The 18,115-nt window shown below is 39.5% G+C and overlaps 1 protein-coding gene across 3 annotated transcripts in view; it reads right to left on the bottom strand.

Moving 5' to 3' along the window:
- OPTN (optineurin) overlaps positions 1-18,115 on the bottom strand; it is a 700,455-nt gene that overhangs the window by 24,932 nt on the left and 657,408 nt on the right. For all 3 annotated transcript variants that reach the window (XM_044087961.1, XM_044087962.1, XM_044087963.1), the window contains one exon: positions 13,618-13,700. In XM_044087961.1, the coding sequence (XP_043943896.1) occupies positions 13,618-13,700 (83 nt within the window). The remainder of the gene's footprint in view (positions 1-13,617; positions 13,701-18,115) is intronic.

Raw genomic sequence — 18,115 nt, 5'->3', positions numbered from 1 at the left:
TTTTTTGGTATGTACCTCACAAGACATCTACAACAACTGGAAAGGCCACAGAAATACCTCGCAAAGAGGATTACCAGCCTCAAACAGATGCCCGACGCAGGCTGTCTCAAAAAACTCCAGCTTTACTCTGTCGCATATTGCCAACTAAGAGGAGATCTCTGCCTAACATACAAAGCTATGTCAAACCCAAAGCTGTTGGACATGCTCCACTTAAAGAAATCCCAATCCCTCCGAGCTACACGCTCTAGGGACCTAAACTTTGTCACCATAATAAACAGAATATGCTGGAGAGATAAATTCCTGTCCCAGAGACTTTCAATACTCTGGAACAAACTACCTATCTATATCAAACAAAGCTCCTCATTAGCACTCTTCAAGAAAAATCTTGATGATTTGGATGGGAGATGGGAAATTCACCCTGGGGGTCACTTCTGTGGCTGTGACTGACAGGGGCACAGGAAAATAATTTTCTTGGGTGGCAAAAGCCAGGGTACCGTTTGGCTAGGCTTACATAGGCCCTAGGGCCAATAGCCTAGCACCTACCTATGAACCTATAAGCTGGTTGCGTAAGTGTACACACCCTTAAACTAATACTTTGTTGAACAACCTTGTGATTTAATTACAGCATTCAGTCTTCTTGGGTACACACCTGATTAACTACTTTGAGACTTGACAGAGGTAGTGTGTTGATTAACCCCAAATAAAGTTCAGCTGTCCTCGTAGGATTTTCCTGACATTGACTCATTTGCCTAATACAACAAAAGCCATGGTTTGCAGACAGATTACAAAGCATCAAAGGGATCTCATTGTTAAAAGGCATCAGGAGAAAGATACAAATAAATGTCCATAGCATTGGATATACCATGGAATACAGTAAAGACATTCATCAAAAAGTGGAGAAAATACGGGACAACAGTGACGTTGCAAAGAACTGGACGTCCCTCTAAAACTGATGAAAAGGCAAGACAAAAACTAGTCAGGGAGGCTGTCAAGAGACGTACAACAACAATGAAGGAGGTGCAGGAATTTCTAGTAAGTACTGGTTGTATACTACATGTGACAACAATCTCCCGTATTCTCCATATGTCTAGGCTATGGGGTAGGGTTGCAAGATGGAAGTCTTTTCTTACACAGAAAAACATCCAGGCCCGGCTAAAATTTGCAAAACAATACACCAGGTCTCCCAAAAGCATGTGAGAATATGTGTTATGGTCTATGAGACCAAGGGTGAACTTTTTGGCCACAATTCCAAAAGGTATGTTTGGTGCACAAACACTTCGCATCACCAAAAGAACACCATCCCCACAGTGAACCATGGTGGTGGCAATATCATGCTTTGGGGTTTCTTTTCTTCAGGTGGAATTGGGGCTTTACTCAAGGTGGAGGGAATTATGAACAGTTCCAACTACCAGTCACTTTTGGCCCAAAACCTTCAGGCGTCTGCTAGAAAGTTGAAGATGAAGAGGAATTTTACCTTTCAACACAACAATGACCCCAAGCATACATCCAAATCAACAAAAGAATGGGTTCACCAGAAGAAAATTAAAGTTTTGTAATTGTCCAACCAGAGCCGAAACCTAAATCCAATAGAAAAATCTGTGGGGTGACCTGATGAGGGCTGTGCACAAGAGATGCCCTAGCAATATGACAGATTTTGGAGCGCTTTTGCAAGGAAGAATGGGTAAATATTGCCAAGTCAAGATGTGCCATGCAGACTCCTACCCAAGAAGACAGAATGTTGTAATTAACTCAAAAGGTGCTTCAAAGTATTGGTTTAAGTGTGTGTACACTTATACAACCAGCTTATTGTACATTTTTTATTTTTTTATATTTTTCCCCTAACAGATTTGTTTGTTTTTCAATTGAGCTGTACAGGTTTATAGGTCACATTAAAGGTGGGAAATGTTTTGAAATTATTTATTGTGGTCTCAATTTTATATCACAAAAACCTGGCATTTTAACAGGGATGTGAACCCTTTTTATATCCCCTGTATTGTAGATTAATTAAAAAAGATCTTACAGGATTTATAGTCAATAGATTAACATACAAAAATAAAAAGGGTGATAACTATAGTAAATTTAGCAAATGGAATGAATAAGAAACTGGTCCTAATTAGCTTAGATATCAAGAGAGCTTTTACTTCTGTAGATTGGAACTACTTGTTTAAAACTTTAGAAGCATTGGCATTTCCAGAACAGTTTAATGGAATGTTAAAAAAAACCTGTAGACAGACTCCAAAGCATATGTTCAACATGGATCTTAGATTTCTCAAGGATTCACTTTAAACAAAGGCACCAAACAAGGGTGTCCCCCTTGTCTCCTTTATTATCTGCATTAGTTACTGAACCCTTAGCTAATAGTATAAAGAAGCAATGGAAAAACTGATGGATTATCAATCTAAAACACTTTTTACAGATAATATTTTACTAACTGTAAGAGATTTAAATTATTTGATTGAAGAAATAGATGAGGAATTTGAAAAGTTCAAGAAGTACCACTGCTGAAATTTAACAGCAATAAAACTGAAACTTTAGTGTTAAATCAATTTCTAGACAGTAAGTTTAAGGATAAATATAAATAAAATTGGAAAGGAATATTTAGGAATAAAAAGCAACCCAGATGAATAAGAATATTAATAATAATTTTCAAAATTAAGAGGTGTTACTTCTTATTAAAAATTGATTGTTTTTTTACTTTTGAGGATAGGTGATTTCTATATATAGAGAACAGGAGAGGTGGCATATAATGGCAACTATGTCCTGAAAGGTTTGAAGTACAGGAATAACAACTGGCAACCCCATCAAAGGAACAGAGGACATACTACTGGACACTAACTGGCTAAGTATTTTTGCATCAAAGCAATTATATGGATGGCTTGTCTTATGAGAATGATTCCTTTAATATTTTGGACATGGCAGGTGATGAGTTCACAGATATTTATTAAGACTGATTAACTACTTTGAGACTTGACAGAGGTACTGTGTTCTTTACTAAAAAGGATTTTCCGATGTATAGTTCTGGGATCCATGATGGATTTTGTCTCATGGAAGTAATTTCGTACCTACTAGTAAGATAGATGTGGTTGATAGTGTTTTAGAACTAAAATGTTATGTTCATAAACTGAACTTTAAAATTCTTTTTGCAGATTTCACTAATATGTGTGAATAAAAAGCACCTATAATCCCCCTCTGAATCCTGTTTTGAATTTGAAAGTTTATTAGACCTTTATTCAAAGAGCATGATAATAATTTGAAAATAAACTTGACAGTGAAAGTGAATTACTATATGATTTATCAAACACAGATATAAAATTTTTAAAATCAGATAAAATAGGAAGAATTGCTATTTTTAATTTGAGGATTATAAAATTATTTTTATGCTGTTGAACAGCTGTGATAATAAAATTTAATTAATGAGATAAAAATGTCATCACAAAATGTATTTTCTGCTTGATTTGCTACTTAAAAAGTTATTACTTCTGAGATACACAGATTTTTGACAGTGACTAAACCAAATGTGCCAACTATATTGCTATATTTGGATTACCCAAAGTCCATAAAGATTTTTAAATCTACCATTATGCCCAACAGTGGGTGTAGGTGGGCCTATAATGCAGCCTCTTGCAGTGTTTGACAGGAAAGTGCAAAATATGTTTATGAATTTGTGCTTTTCTTGGCCATACTGCTGCAGAAGTACATGATGAAAAAGGAAGCTTTTTTACTTTAGATGCAATTGATTTATTTAATTTTATCTCACATTATGCAGGGGGGGGGTTGAATGCTTTAAAAAGAAAATATTTTGATGGCTGATTTTTTTTACGGAGTGATATTAAATTTTTATGTGAATTTATGGACACTACATTAACAAATAACTATTTTTCAAAGGAGGATATTTTTGTCAATTAAGGGGGTAGAAATAACTATTTTTCAAAGGAGGATATTTTTGTCAATTAAGGGGGTAGAGATGGGTTGGAATTGGGCACCTTATACCAACTTAGTGATGGAGAATTGGGGAAAGGAATGTTTTTAAATCTCCAAGTATGACGGCTGCTGGAATATGTATTTTCAATTTCTGGATTTTTTATTTTTATTATTTATTTATTTAACATTTGTTGACTGGGAAAATCCAACTAGGTTCCACAGATCCTGTTTTCAGCAGAGGCCCGGGGAGAAATGCTCCAGAAGCATGTCTTTAGAATGTGGGAGGAAACCGGAGCACCCGGAGGAAACCCACACAAACGCAGGGAGAACATGCAAACTCCACACAGAAGGCACCCCCAGCTGAGAATTGAACCAGAGAACCTGTTGCTGTGAGGTGACAGCATTAACCGTTGCACCACTGCGCCGCCCTGATGATGAGGATGATATTTTTATTTATTAAATAGATGCAAAATGTAAGTTATCGGAATTTTTAATTTATATCAACCAAGACTACTTTTTTAGCTTTTACCACACATAAAGCAAATGACAATTATTTGTTTTAATTTTTAAAAATAAGAGTCATAGCTTTTAAATCTACTACTTATAGAAAACAAGAAGTTATGTACTCACCATAACGTTCGATGTATATAGTCCATCTCGCCTCACATTCTTACCCGTGGGTTCGGAGCCGCCATACTTTTTAGCTCAAAGTCTTTCTATTGGCTGGGCTAAGATAGTATTCCATGCTGCACTGCTCTCTATCCCCAGATCTAGTTTGCTGCGAGCACCAGCACTCATTCTCCATGCATAGCAACACCTAAGGAAAGGAAAAACAAACCAAGAATGAAGGGAACTCTGAAACCAGGCCTAACCTCCAGATCCTCCATGATGGGGGAAGGAGGGGGGGTAAGTAAGAATGTGAGGCGAGATGGACTACATACATCGAACGTTATGGTGAGTACATAACTTCTTGATGTTATGTAGTCCAATCTAGCCTACATTCGTACCTGTAGGACAGTGTCCCAGTACCTAAATCCTGGGAGGCTCAGTGGAAAATACTCCTGAGCACTGTGGAACTAAAGGAAGACCTGCCCCTAGATACCACATCTAACTTGTAATGAGTAACAAAGGTGTGAGGAGATGCCCAAGTAGCTGCAGCACAAATATCATCCATAGACAATCTGGCCCGAAAAGCTGCAGATGCAGCTACAGACCGGGTAGAGTGAGCCTTCACCCAGAAAGGTAAATCTTTTCCCCCTGAGGTATAGATGAAAGAAATACAACTGGAAATCCACCTGGACTACGTGACTTTGGAAACAGGAGACCCAATTCTGTTATCCGAAAATGAAACAAACTGATCAGATTTTTTGTGGTCTTTCGTTCTGTGCAAATAAAAACTTAATTGTCTATGCACATCCAATTGATGAAATTTGAATTCTGCCTTGTTTGAGAACTGAGGAAAAAACACTGGCAATTCAATAGATTGGTTAAGGTTACTAACTGATGCTACTTTGGGAAGAAAGGAGGGATTCGGTCTGAGAGAAACCCTGTCCTTATGAAAAATCAGATAAGGGGGTTTGATTGATAAAGCTTGAAGCTCCGAAACGCATCTGGCTGATGTGATGGCTACCAAAAAGACAGTCTTCCAAGTTAAGAATTTTAAATTGCAAGTGGCTGCAGGCTCAAAGGAGGGTGAAGTAAGACCTTGTAGAACAAAGTTTAAGTCCCAAGACTGGAGGACGAAGTAACAAAGTGCCCTTCAGGAAAGCCTTACAGAGTCTATGTGCCATTAGACTAGGTTCGTCTGCGACATGAAAGGTAGAAATCGCCACCAAATGGACTTTAATGGTTGGGGCCGTTGAACCCTGGTTAAAAAGCATAGACAGGAACTCCAATACAGACGAAATTGGAGCTGTGTAAGGGTCAATCTTTTTGGCATGTGCCCAGATTGAAAACCTCTTCCATTTGCTGTAATAAATCTTCCCGGTCGAAGGCTTATGAGAGGAAGATAGAATATGAACCACCTCTGGCGGAAATTGGTGAAGCCTAACTAATGATGGTAGTGGAGTTGCCAGGCTGTCAACCGGAGGGTCCAAACAGAGGGATGGAGCTGCCCTGACATGTGAGTCAGTAAGTCTGGTTGTGGGTCCAGAATCCAAGGAGCGTCCATGAGATAGGGATGGAGAAAGGGGAACCAAATTTGACGAGGCCAGTGTGGGGCAATCAGAGAATCATTTTGCTTCCCAAGGATTGCGCTTTCTGAATAACCTTTGACAGCAAGGGAACCAGATGGAAGGCATATAGTAGACCGGAGGGCCAATCGTGGACTAGAGCGTCCCTGGGTGACTCCCCATGAGGGGGGATCAGAGTGAAGTAGCTGCTGCATTTGGCACCGAGGGGGCTGGCAAAAAGGTCGCAGCAAGGCTGACCCCCACCTGCGGAAGATCTGCTCCGCAACTTGACAGTTCAGGGACCACTCGTAAGGCATCAGAATAGCTCTGCTTAGCCTGTCTGTGATCACACTGGACTTCCCCAGAATGTGCATTGCTACCAGAAAATGTTGGGAAAACACTGCCCACTGCCACACTCGCATGGCCTCTCTGCAAAGGGGATATGACTTGGTTCCTCCCTGCTTGTTCAGATACCACACCACTGACATGCTGTCTGAGTGGATTGCAATAGTCCTGAGAGGAAGGAAACTCTGAAGTGCTTGCAATGCTAGTATAGCACAGCTCTCATCTCCAAGACACTGATATGCAGATGCATCTCATGCTCTTGCCACGTCACGTGCCTTGGACTGTCCTGCCTAGATAATGCTCACCCCACCCCATCTGGGAGGCATCCGTGGTCACCATGGCAACTGGGGGCAAAGGAACGAAGGGCTTTCCCGCATTGAGGTTGTCGGTGCAAAGACACCAACTGAGATCCTGTTTGCACCTGTCTGTGAGTAGAATAGGGTGAGAAAGTGAAAGACGTTGAAGAGACCACTGGGTGAAGAGTAGCCACTGAAGGAGCCTCATATGTAACCTTGCCAGAGGGGACTAACATAATCGTAGCAGCCACTGTCCCCAACTATTGGAGGACCCATCTTGCTTTCACTCTTCTCAGAGGGAGCAAGGCGTAAACCTGTTGTTGTAAGACTCTGATTCTTTCCTGTGGTAGAAATGCCCACATGAGGACGGGGTCTAATTCGGCGCCTATAAAAGTGACATGCTGTGAGGGCAACAAGGCAGATTTTTCCCAGTTCAATGTGAGGCCCAGCTGTTGACATAGGTTGATAGTAGCGTACCTGGTCTGTAGTAGTAGATGCCTGGTGGTGGCAGTAAGGATAGTAAACACAAGAGGCCAGCATCAACAGTCTAAGTATCTTTATTATAATAATATTCGATTCAGGACATAAAAATGACCTAAGGCAACAATTGTATTTCAAACCGGTTTCGGCTCGACAACCTTCTTCAGTGAGAATAACATATAATATAAAGATCAAGCTCATAATTATTTATATGCTACCTCAACCAATGGCAAGCAATGGTATGGTCCTACCCTCTGGTTAATGCTTACGTAAACACAGAATACAAATGAGTTAACTAGTTTGTACTTTAAATAACTCTTTTGGAGTACATAGCATAGATAACAAGGCAAAAAGTATGAGAAGTGTAAAGTAACAAGAAATGTATATATATATATATATATATATATATATATATATATAGTAATAATAATGCTGCACAAATATTAAGTACATAACAGATAAGCAGCAAAAATGTAAATAACAAATTAATTCTATAGTTTAAACATCAGGTAATCCTTATTAGGGTGCATGGCATATATGACAAGGCAACAAATACATATAGAAAAGCAAAAAGTCTATAGGTACATAGTATAATAATAAAAATAATGAGAATAGTAGGTTAAGGTTATATTCATAACCAGTCAGTGGCCAAAGTGTATATTACATATTTTATAATATCTGATGTATTTCCTGATGTTTAAATTATAGAACTCCAAAAGAGTTATTTAAAGTACAAACTACCAAAAACACGAAATAGCCAACCAGACCTCTGTAGCTCGAGCAGGGAAAGAACAAGGACACTGCGATGCACAATGACAGTATAATTCAAGAAATCCACGCACCAGCCAGTAAATAACACAGGTTTATTTTAACCACACGAAACACAGGTTAAGCGCTTTCATCCACATATAGCAGACTTCCTCAGAACCAATTAATGCCCATTGCTAAATGAAAGCACATCAGTGAAAAAGGATCCCAACATTGTTTCACATTCACAATTATTGACCAAATTGGGGTAAGTGAATATGGGGGTAACTGGAAGGTAGGGTTGTCCTGCTTAGAAACTAAATGGCAGATATTGTGTGATGCCACTTCTTGGCCAGGACTAAACGAAAGTATTAGTATAAAACCCTTCCTTCTTTTGGACCGTGGTTAAAAGTTTTTTGAGGTCATAAGTGATGACTCTTTGTGTTTATATAATTATTATATTAACCCATGTTTTGGTTTTAGATGCTTTTTTCATGTATTTTTATAAAAAGTTTTTTATAAAGTTTTTTAAAAGTATGTTTACATAATTTTAACATATTTATTAGTAATATTTATTAGTAACAGTATTATAAGTGTTTATATTACTATGATTCCCATTTATTACGCATTATATTAGTTTTTAGGGAATAGCATTTAAAGTAATGGATTTCAAGGAAGTCTTTTATGGAATGTATGTTGATTGATTTTTTGGCGCCAAATCTGCTATATATTTCATTTAGCAATGGGCATTAATTGGTTCTGAGGAAGTCTGCTATATGTGGATGAAAGCGCTTAACCTGTGTTTCGTGTGGTTAAAATAAACCTGTGTTATTTACTGGCTGGTGCGTGGATTTCTTGAATTATACTGTCATTGTGCATCGCAGTGTCCTTGTTCTTTCCCTGCTCGAGCTACAAAGGTCTGGTTGGCTATTTCGTGTTTTTGGTGTTTTGGACGCTTTTTTATCCTTCTAAAGTACAAACTAGTTAACTCATTTGTATTCTGTGTTTATGTAAGCAGTAACCAGAGGGTTGGACCATACCATTGCTTGCCATTGGTTGAGGTAGCATATAAATAATTATGAGCTAGATCTTTATATTATATGTTATTTTCACTGAAGAAGGCTGTCAAGCCGAAACCGGTTTGAAATACAATTGTTGCCTTAGGTCATTTTTATGTCCTGAATCGAATATTATTATAATAAAGGTACTTAGACTGTTGATGCTGGCCTCTTGTGTTTACTAGTACATTGGTTTGGCCGTGCATACCGTACTGGCGAAGTGTGGAGTTTGTTCAGGGTGGCAGTAAGGAGCCAGTCCAGGTACGGAAACACTTGGAATCCCTGACGTCTCAAGTGCGCAGTCACCACTACCATGCATTTGGTAAACACCCTGGGGGCTGTGGTGAGACCAAAGGGCAGGGCTCGAAACTGAAAGTGACTGGCTCCCAGCCAGAAGCGTAGGTGACTTCTGGATGCCCTGTCCATCTTTATGTGCTAGTAAGCATCCTTGAGGTCGATGAAGCACATCCACACTTCTTTTCCCAACAATGGGAGAATAGACTGCAACGTAACCATTCAGAACTTGGACTTTTGCACACGGGTGTTCAATCGGCTGAGATCCAAAATGGGTCTCAGGACCCCTGTCCTTTACGGCACCAAAAAGAATCTGGAGTAAGTCCCTAATCTGATCTGGTTTGAGGGGACATGTTGGATGACTCCTTTTTCTAGCAGCTTTGAAACTTCTGAAGCTGCGTAATCCCTTTGACTGGGTGGAACATCCGGGATTTTCTTGATTGGAGGGGGATTTGATGAGAAAGCAATGACATATCCTCCGGAAATTATTCGTAGAACCCACTGGTCCTGGGTGATATCTTGCCAGGCCTCCGGGTATAATGAGATTCGACCCCCGACTGGCTCCGGAAATGCAAAGTCGGGCCTCCCATCAGGAGCGGTGGTAGGGAAAGGAATCATGGTCTCCCGAATTGCGAGAACCTCCTCTGCCCCTAAGGCGACATCTTCCTGAATAACCACCCCCTCCCCTGCCTCTGGAGGGGGGCTCATCTTGTGCACCGGGAAAAAACCTCTGTGACTTCTTGAACCACATTTTGCCACCCCTCTGGGCCTTGAGATAAGGCCTAGAGAGAAGGGAAAAACTGACTCCTATGGCAGACAGAGTTTTTCCCTCCTGCTCGCACCTAGTGAGAGTGTCTTTCACCTTGTTTCCAAACAAAGAGGAACCATCAAACGGGGCGTTGGTGAATGAAGACTTGAAGGCCTCCACGAAATGACAAAGGCGCATCCAGGCCTGCCACCTAAGAGCAACTCCTGAACTTGCTGCCCTACTGTGGACTGGTTCCACAGAGTCTGGGGTTTCCCACACCTTTTGACAAACCAAATCCAGAAGCTTGAAGGGTGGAGATACCCAGGAGGTGGAGGGCTGAGCACCAAAGGCCTTCAGGAAGACAGACTCCTCATCAGAGGGTGCTTTGGATGACCAGTCACCTTTTTGCTTCAAAATCTCTAGGATGTCAAAGAAAGAAACATCCTCAGAGGATGACTTGGGGGACCCCTCCGATTCCTCGAGGTCGGTGTCTGATGTGAGAGACTCATCCTGGAAATTTATGTGCTTTCTCTTGCACATTTTCTTTCTGGGTGGCTCCTCGGTTAAAAACTCTGAGGGGCCCTCAGAAATATGGAGACTACTCGTGGGGGTACCCTGAGGCCTTGGGGCTCTGCTGTCCAGAGATAGATGGCGATCAGAGACCTTCACCAGTGTTGTAGGGGACAGAGTGACTGACCCGTATGATGCCGCTGATGACCTGGCCAGCACGCTCCGCATGGCCTCGAAGGCTGGTCCTCCCAGATCCGAAGAACGACCAGCCTCCGAAGCAGAGACAGGAGTCAGGCTTCCCTGTGCCGAAGCGCCGAGAGGGAGACTAGGAGCTGAGAGGTGTCCCGAAGCCTCTCCCTCAGGTCTGACCAATGAATCCTGAGTCCTGAACCCCGTGGATGGCACCGACGGGGTCAGAGCTGACGTAGGAACAGATAAGCCAGGAGGGGCTGTCAGAACCGACTTAGGGACATCACATGGAGCGGAGCACTCTGGCTCCAAAAGCTGAGATGTGCTCGGAGGAGGAAGTATCGATGTAGGTTGAGGGACCAGCTCTGGAGCCGACTGGGTTGGAGCCGAGAACAATTTTGCCAGTACTGGTGACTAAATAAGTCTCTGCACCACTCTATCGACGTCCACATCTGATAAGGTCCTGGAAAATTTGGCAGATACGGAAGGAGATCAAGACCTCCTCTCTGAAGGGGACCTGCGAGGAGGGAAGGAGATCAAGACCTCCTCTCTGAAGGGGACCTGCGAGAAGGGGATACCGGCCTAATGCTAGGCAGCCGGCTCCAAACAGGCTCCAAGAAAAATGGAGCTGAAGCAGGTTCCATAACCACTGACACTTCCTACGGCCCCGAGAACAATGGAGCAGAGAATGTTGATGAAGACTGCTATTTTCTCCGGTGGCTCTGAGGAGATTGATGGAGCCAGAGATCGCTTTTTTGCTTTGGAAGATTTTGCCTTAGAACTGGAAGCACTCTCCAGACCCTCCTCGAAGGAGGGTTTCAGAAGTCCCTTCAAAATCAATTTGTTCTTCCTTTCCTGAAGAACATGCACGCTAAAGGCATGACAGAAACTGCACGATTCCTGGAGATGAATCGCTCCCAGACAGTACACACAGAGTGTCCATCAGTGATGGACATTTTATAACTGCACTTGGAGCACTTCTTGAAGCACGAGGGCTTATGCTCCTTAGTATCTTTGGACATAGTTAACCAACAGCAAGTAACTAACTGAAAATTAGACCAATGGTCAAACAGCCACAAGCGCAGGAACAAGCCAAATAACAGTCAGAATACCACAAAGATCTCTAACTCAAACAATCCTTAGCCACAAATACAAGGGGGAGGACTAATTCCTCTAATTTAAATGGTTTTAGTCCAAGGGAAGACTTTAGCACACAAGGAAAGCAAGGGGGCAGACTATGTCCTCTAACTGAAACGGGCCTAGCCCACTGGAAACAGCTAGTGGGATACCACGGAATACACAATAAAGAAAACGCAACTTTTCCACAATACAGTCAAGAACACATGCAATAGCTATTAAAATAGCTGTTTTTTTGCAAACACTTCTCTGATATAAGAAGAAAAAGGGTACTTAGCCACAGCCAAGAGCGAGACCACATCCGAGCTACACGAGCGGCAAACGAGATCTGGGGATAGAGAGCAGTGCAGCATGGGATACCATCTTTGCCCAGCCAATAGAAAGACTTCAAGCTAAAAAGTATGGCAGAGTCGGAGCTGACATTCGGCTCCGAACCCATGGGTAAGAATGTAGGCGAGATTGGACTACATAACATCCAATTTTTTCTAACACTTTCTTACATTATGGACCCCAAGCATCAAAAGAAAAGTTTGATAAAAGGACAATTTGTTCATTTGGTACAATGCATTTCAGATATAGATATGTTTGTGGAAGAATCATATAAATTAATGAGCATGCTTCTTGATAGGGGGTTATTTGAAAATTTGAGTAGACTCTATAGATATATTACACATATACACATATATCTATATATCTCTATAGCTATATCTATCTCTCTTTCTCTATATGTATATATATATATATATATATATATATATATATATATCTCTATATAGCTATATCTCTCTCTATATTTCTATCTCTCTCTAAATATATATATATGTATATATGTATATATATATATATATATATATATATATATATATATATATATATATGGGTCTACTTCACATAATCGAACACTCAAATGTTCGACTTTCATATGGCCGAGACCATATGATCAAACATTTGAATGTTCGAAAATGTGAAAATAAACAGTGGGGGACTGCCTCCTCCTGCTATTTAAATATACCAACTCCGAGATCGCACTATTTTGCGGTAAAGGGAAATCTTCCCGTTATGCGCTCTATGGAGATCCCCATTCAGACTGTTCAAACTTTTAAAAGTAAAGTTTGATCATATGGTCTATATATATATATATATATATATATATATATATATATATATATATATATATATATATATATACATATACACAATCTATAGCTATATGGTATGTCAACCCAGAATGTGGCAATTTAAAGAAAATTAGAGGACAGTAGGAAGAGGGCATGCTACAAAATTGGTAAATATGTACGGGACCTCTGGAGAAACATTCCAGTGTAAGCTCTATAACAAGTACATCACATATTCAAAGCCTGGAATGAACTTGCAACACTGGTCTCCTAGTAGAAAGGCAAGGAATACAAATTTAGACTAATGTGGACTATTGTGATAATATGACCAAGGAAAGCGGTCACAAACTGCCCAAAAGCGTCTCATTTGCCTCTTCAGTCAACATGCCTATGCTTCTGGGGATGGTTTCACTGCAGACTGTATTTTCACTGTTTAGCTAGTACATGAACAAAAAATTAAATCACATTTACTCTTGGATACTACAAATATTGGTTAAGATGGTCAACTGAATCCAACACAAATGCAAATTACTGAATGTCTCAAAGAATATTTCAGTAAATACCAGATATCAATCCACTTCTGACAATTTTTTACTGGTTACTTGCCTCGGTGTGCAACACGTGGGCCTTGATCCTGGTTACCACCAGCAGCAGCTCCGTGTCTTTGTTGCATATGTGCTAAAGACTGCCTACAAAAAATTTAGAAGGGTAAAGTGAGCAAGTTTACTACTGAACTGGTAAAGTACAATGAAGAAAAAGCCATTACAGAGAAGACTGCATTAAAATGTCTTAAAATAAGAGAGAGCACTATAAAAGTGAAGAAACACAGCTATGACACAGTACAGCAGCATAAAAATCACTGTTCAGCATGGTTACAACTGCAAGCTTTTTATGCGGTAAGGTCAAGAGTCATTGATGCCTGATCACAATGTATGTATCTGCTGCACATATTTTAATATATAAATATTTATCCATGCTGCTTCTCAGTGGAAGTTAGATTTTTTCTTATTAAAAAGAAATGTACAACACAAGAAATGCACAGTCACTTCAGGTATCTGCCAGGAAAAAATCAAAACAATGTGCAAAGGTCAGAAAATAAAAGGATCCACTCTGGAAAGTAAAAGAGTATAATCAACAAAGTCAATGTTTCCCTTCAAGACCAAAGCCTTATACTTCAAAACAAAGAAATTAAATGTAACGATGGAAGTAATTAAAAATACTTATAAAGATCAGCTGTTAGTCTGCAGTTTAATTTTCAAGTAATCAGCATCTGAATACGATTAGCTTCTGTGTTTTATGATGAGGAAAAAGCAAGCATTAGCATCTGTTATTGCTGAATGCTGGCGTGTACTGGTGCTAATATAGAAACAAAATGGCAGGTGGGAGAGAGAAGCAGGAAAGTAGTTACAGACATGGAAATTAAAACTGAGGCAGTATGCACCATATAAACCATAGCAATGAATTTTGACGGTTGGTACAATAAATTGTGCAACACTGTTCATTATTTGTCATATGGCAGAACTAATACAAATGCACTTTTTCAAAATATTAGCTACACTTACCAACTCAGAAATAGAGAAAAATATTTTTTTTATCTACAGTCTTGGTCACTACTGAGGACTACAACTTACATTTTTAATAGGCTCTTATTTATTTACATTTCATAAATAATTCATAACAAAAGGAAGTCAAGCATGCCACATGACCAGTATATCCACATGGCAGACGACAGAGCTTATGGCTTTTTTTTTTTTAATTTGATGAGATCTGTACACATTTTGTAAGAAAAGTATGCAGCATTTCTAAGCTGGGTAATGAAGAAAGTAGTTTTACACTTGCATTAAATACTTCAGAGCTGGAAGATTCCATTCTGTATGTCATATTCCAACCTGACATTTTCAACTGTCCCTAATTTTTAGATGCTTCTCTGTTTTTGGCTAAAACTTTTGTTCTGTCCCTCCTAAAATTGGAAAATTCTTTGAGAAAATGTGGTGGATTTACATTAGACTTATTTTATTTCAAAAATGTGTATTCGCGTTCTCTATCAGCTTTCTAAGCTAACAGCACCAAAATTTGAAAGATATCGATTTCAGACTTTCTTCCCTGATTATTTTTTGCCTGCTTTCTAATTCTGCAGGTGAGAAGTACTCCACCTGGTTTACTGACAAATCACAGTGGGCATTAAGCTGATTCATCTGGCAAACAAAATGCCAATAAATATTACAAACTCAATCTCCACTCTTATAAAATGTGCATACTGTACGCCCACATGATCGATAGAAAGGTTTTCATCCTCCACCCCAATCTGACACTTGTGTGATGAGGTACTCTTTAAAACTGTAGTTGTGAAGTCATTTATTTTGTAAATTCTTCTTGGTCTAGTCCTGTATATAGAATATTCTCTTTTCAGTACAACACAAATTGGAGAAAGAACCCCAGTGCAGCAATGTAAAGTTGGTTGATATTGCTGTAGTTTTTCGTATTGTTTGAGCCCAGTTTTATTTCATTAAAGAAAATGCATTTTTTAAGGATGATCAAGTGTGACACACTCTTGTTAGCAGTACCACATACGGCTTTAGCATACAGAAAGCAATCCACTTATAATGCTTTCCCAAAGACAAAATGTGCACTTTTGTTACATCTAAAATTTTATCTAACAGTCAGCTAGATGCAGAATTATTTTGGCCTTCAAGACTAATTTGATTTTTGTGTAGTGAGTTAGAATTCGTTATAGTGACTACTGTTTGTGTGAAACAAAGCTAAAATCTATTTATTGTAAGGCCATTAATTTATACCACAGTCGGATGTCTGAAATGTATCCTGTCAGGAAAGTAGCTATAACTGCTAGGCTGATGTGAAGGGCAGCCTGTAGATGAAAGAATTATGCTCCTTGCCAACTTTTCATTTTAAAGAGTCTTTCCTCTGACTTTACAGGACAACCATGCATTTGTGGAGAAGTAAATGGAATATTTTACTGTGTTTACTGTCTGGTTTGTGCAAAACAAACCTGAAATGCATTGTTGTGGCTTTTTCACAATTATATTGTTTGATATTTACTTAGTGAAAGTGGTTATAACTGCTTGAAGGGTTGGGACTGTCAATGCAAATATTTTTTCTCTTTGCATCTGTTCATTTTAAACAATCTGACTTTGTAGGTATAGTGTGCATCTGTGAGAAGTATGCTGAATCCATTACTGTGGCTGTTGTGTGTTTGGGTGAAACAAATTTGAAATGCATTATTGTGGTTATTACAATTATTTTACCTCCAATAATACATCTGAGGTGCACACATCAACACTGTGGCTATAATTACTGGGTACAGGTGGTGTCTGTGGATTAAAATGACTAACCCTATCACCATGATCAAGCTAAACAGCCCTTAATCAGGCTTTGCAGGACTGTGTTTGTGTGTAAGCAATATGGAATACTTTTCTGAGACCATTTTACCACAATCATACACGTAAGGTGTACACAGTCAAAGTGACAGTAACTGAAATGTATAGATATTGCTGGATTATAATGATAAGCAGGGAGTCATCTTTTATGGTTGAAATGTTCCAAAATAGGTAATTTTGTTATTACTTGCTAGTAAACCTTGTTTTACTTTTTGATGGAAAATTACCAAGACTACATACTTGAAACACATTAAAATAAATAGTTTATTACTTAGTAAAGCACAATGTATTAAACAAATATTATTAAACAATAACTATATTTAAAACAACCAGGAATGTCATTTAAGCATACATGGCCCTAATAAAAAAAGTATGTTGTGGTGGGTGTGTGTGCGAGAGTGTGGGGTGGCATGGTTTTTAAACTGCCTGGAGCACAAGGTTCAAGTAATATGCCACTGGTTGTGATGATATAAGGGTGCACGAGCTTGCCTCTTGAAAAATGATATCTTTTGTGAATTTGATGGGTTTTAGTGGAGGGTTTCAGTGATATATATTAAATCTTGATACCTTACAGTGGTGATTCAGAAAATCATATATCTTCTTGGAAGACAACCATCCCTTTTTCTTCATCTCTGTAAATATTGACCAGAGAGGTGCTCAGTGAAAAATTTACAGTGGGAATAGTAAACTTGGTCTCAACCAGCAATCCCTTAATTCCTACCAAATAACCATTCTTCTCTATCATTGTTTCTTCCAACATGAAAGAACACATCAGTGATACAATTACTAGTTCCCTAAACCAGGTGCTTGGAAACGCTGATACTCTCCTTATCTGCATGCTCTTGACTGTTAAATGCTTACTTACCTCAAGGTGCATCTCCAGTTGTCTCTTTAGTTTTAAATACAGGTCAGACATTTTTATCAATCACAGGAGATGATGGGGACAATAATAAAAATGAAGGGAATTTATTTGGGATATGAATAGGGCAAGAGTTAAAATGGGATAAGTTGATCCTCCCCATAGAACAAGGTGTTTTACAATATCCTATTTTGAGTTAAGCAGTTAAGGCACATAAACATAATGAAAACATAAGATCATAAAACAAAGTGAAAAGGATGATGATGATGAAGAAAAGTACAGTTTTGTACCTACCATAAATGTAGATGTTCGAGTGCTAATACAGCTGCAGTCATAACAGATGGGTTCTCCTGCCGTCAGGCGGGTCCTCGGTCAGCCGAATTCCAAAGTCTAGGTCCGGAGTTGGTTGTCGTCGCTTTTTCCCTGACGTCAGTGCGACAGGGGTATAAAGGAACCAGCCAACGCCATTTTCTTCAGTTTTTCTTGCCCCAGATGTCAGGTGCCCCCAGAAGGAAGGCAATAATAAATTTGTGCGATAATGCAGTGCTATATAATCAAAATACAGTAGTTGCAAGCAAATACATCATAAATGAAAACCCCAATCAGGTTGTATGAGGATGTGTTAGCCTATAGGCCTGTCCCAAGAGGGGAAGGAGGGAAGGAAACCTGGACTGCAGCTGTATTAGCACTCGAACATCTACATTTATGGTAGGTACAAAACTGTACTATGTTCATCGTGCATACAGCTGCAGTCATAACAGATGGGTAGAATCCCAAAGCTAAGAAAGGGGTGGTAGGCACTAGTTGGAACTAGGAGGAGCCAAAATGCCCTGCAAGACTGCAGTGGCAA

This window comes from Protopterus annectens, chromosome 11.part0 (genome assembly GCF_019279795.1).
Source record: "Protopterus annectens isolate FY-2018-M chromosome 11.part0, PAN1.0, whole genome shotgun sequence".
NCBI classification, from domain to species: Eukaryota; Metazoa; Chordata; order Ceratodontiformes; family Protopteridae; genus Protopterus; species Protopterus annectens.
This window is presented reverse-complemented; position numbering and strand designations above follow the sequence as displayed.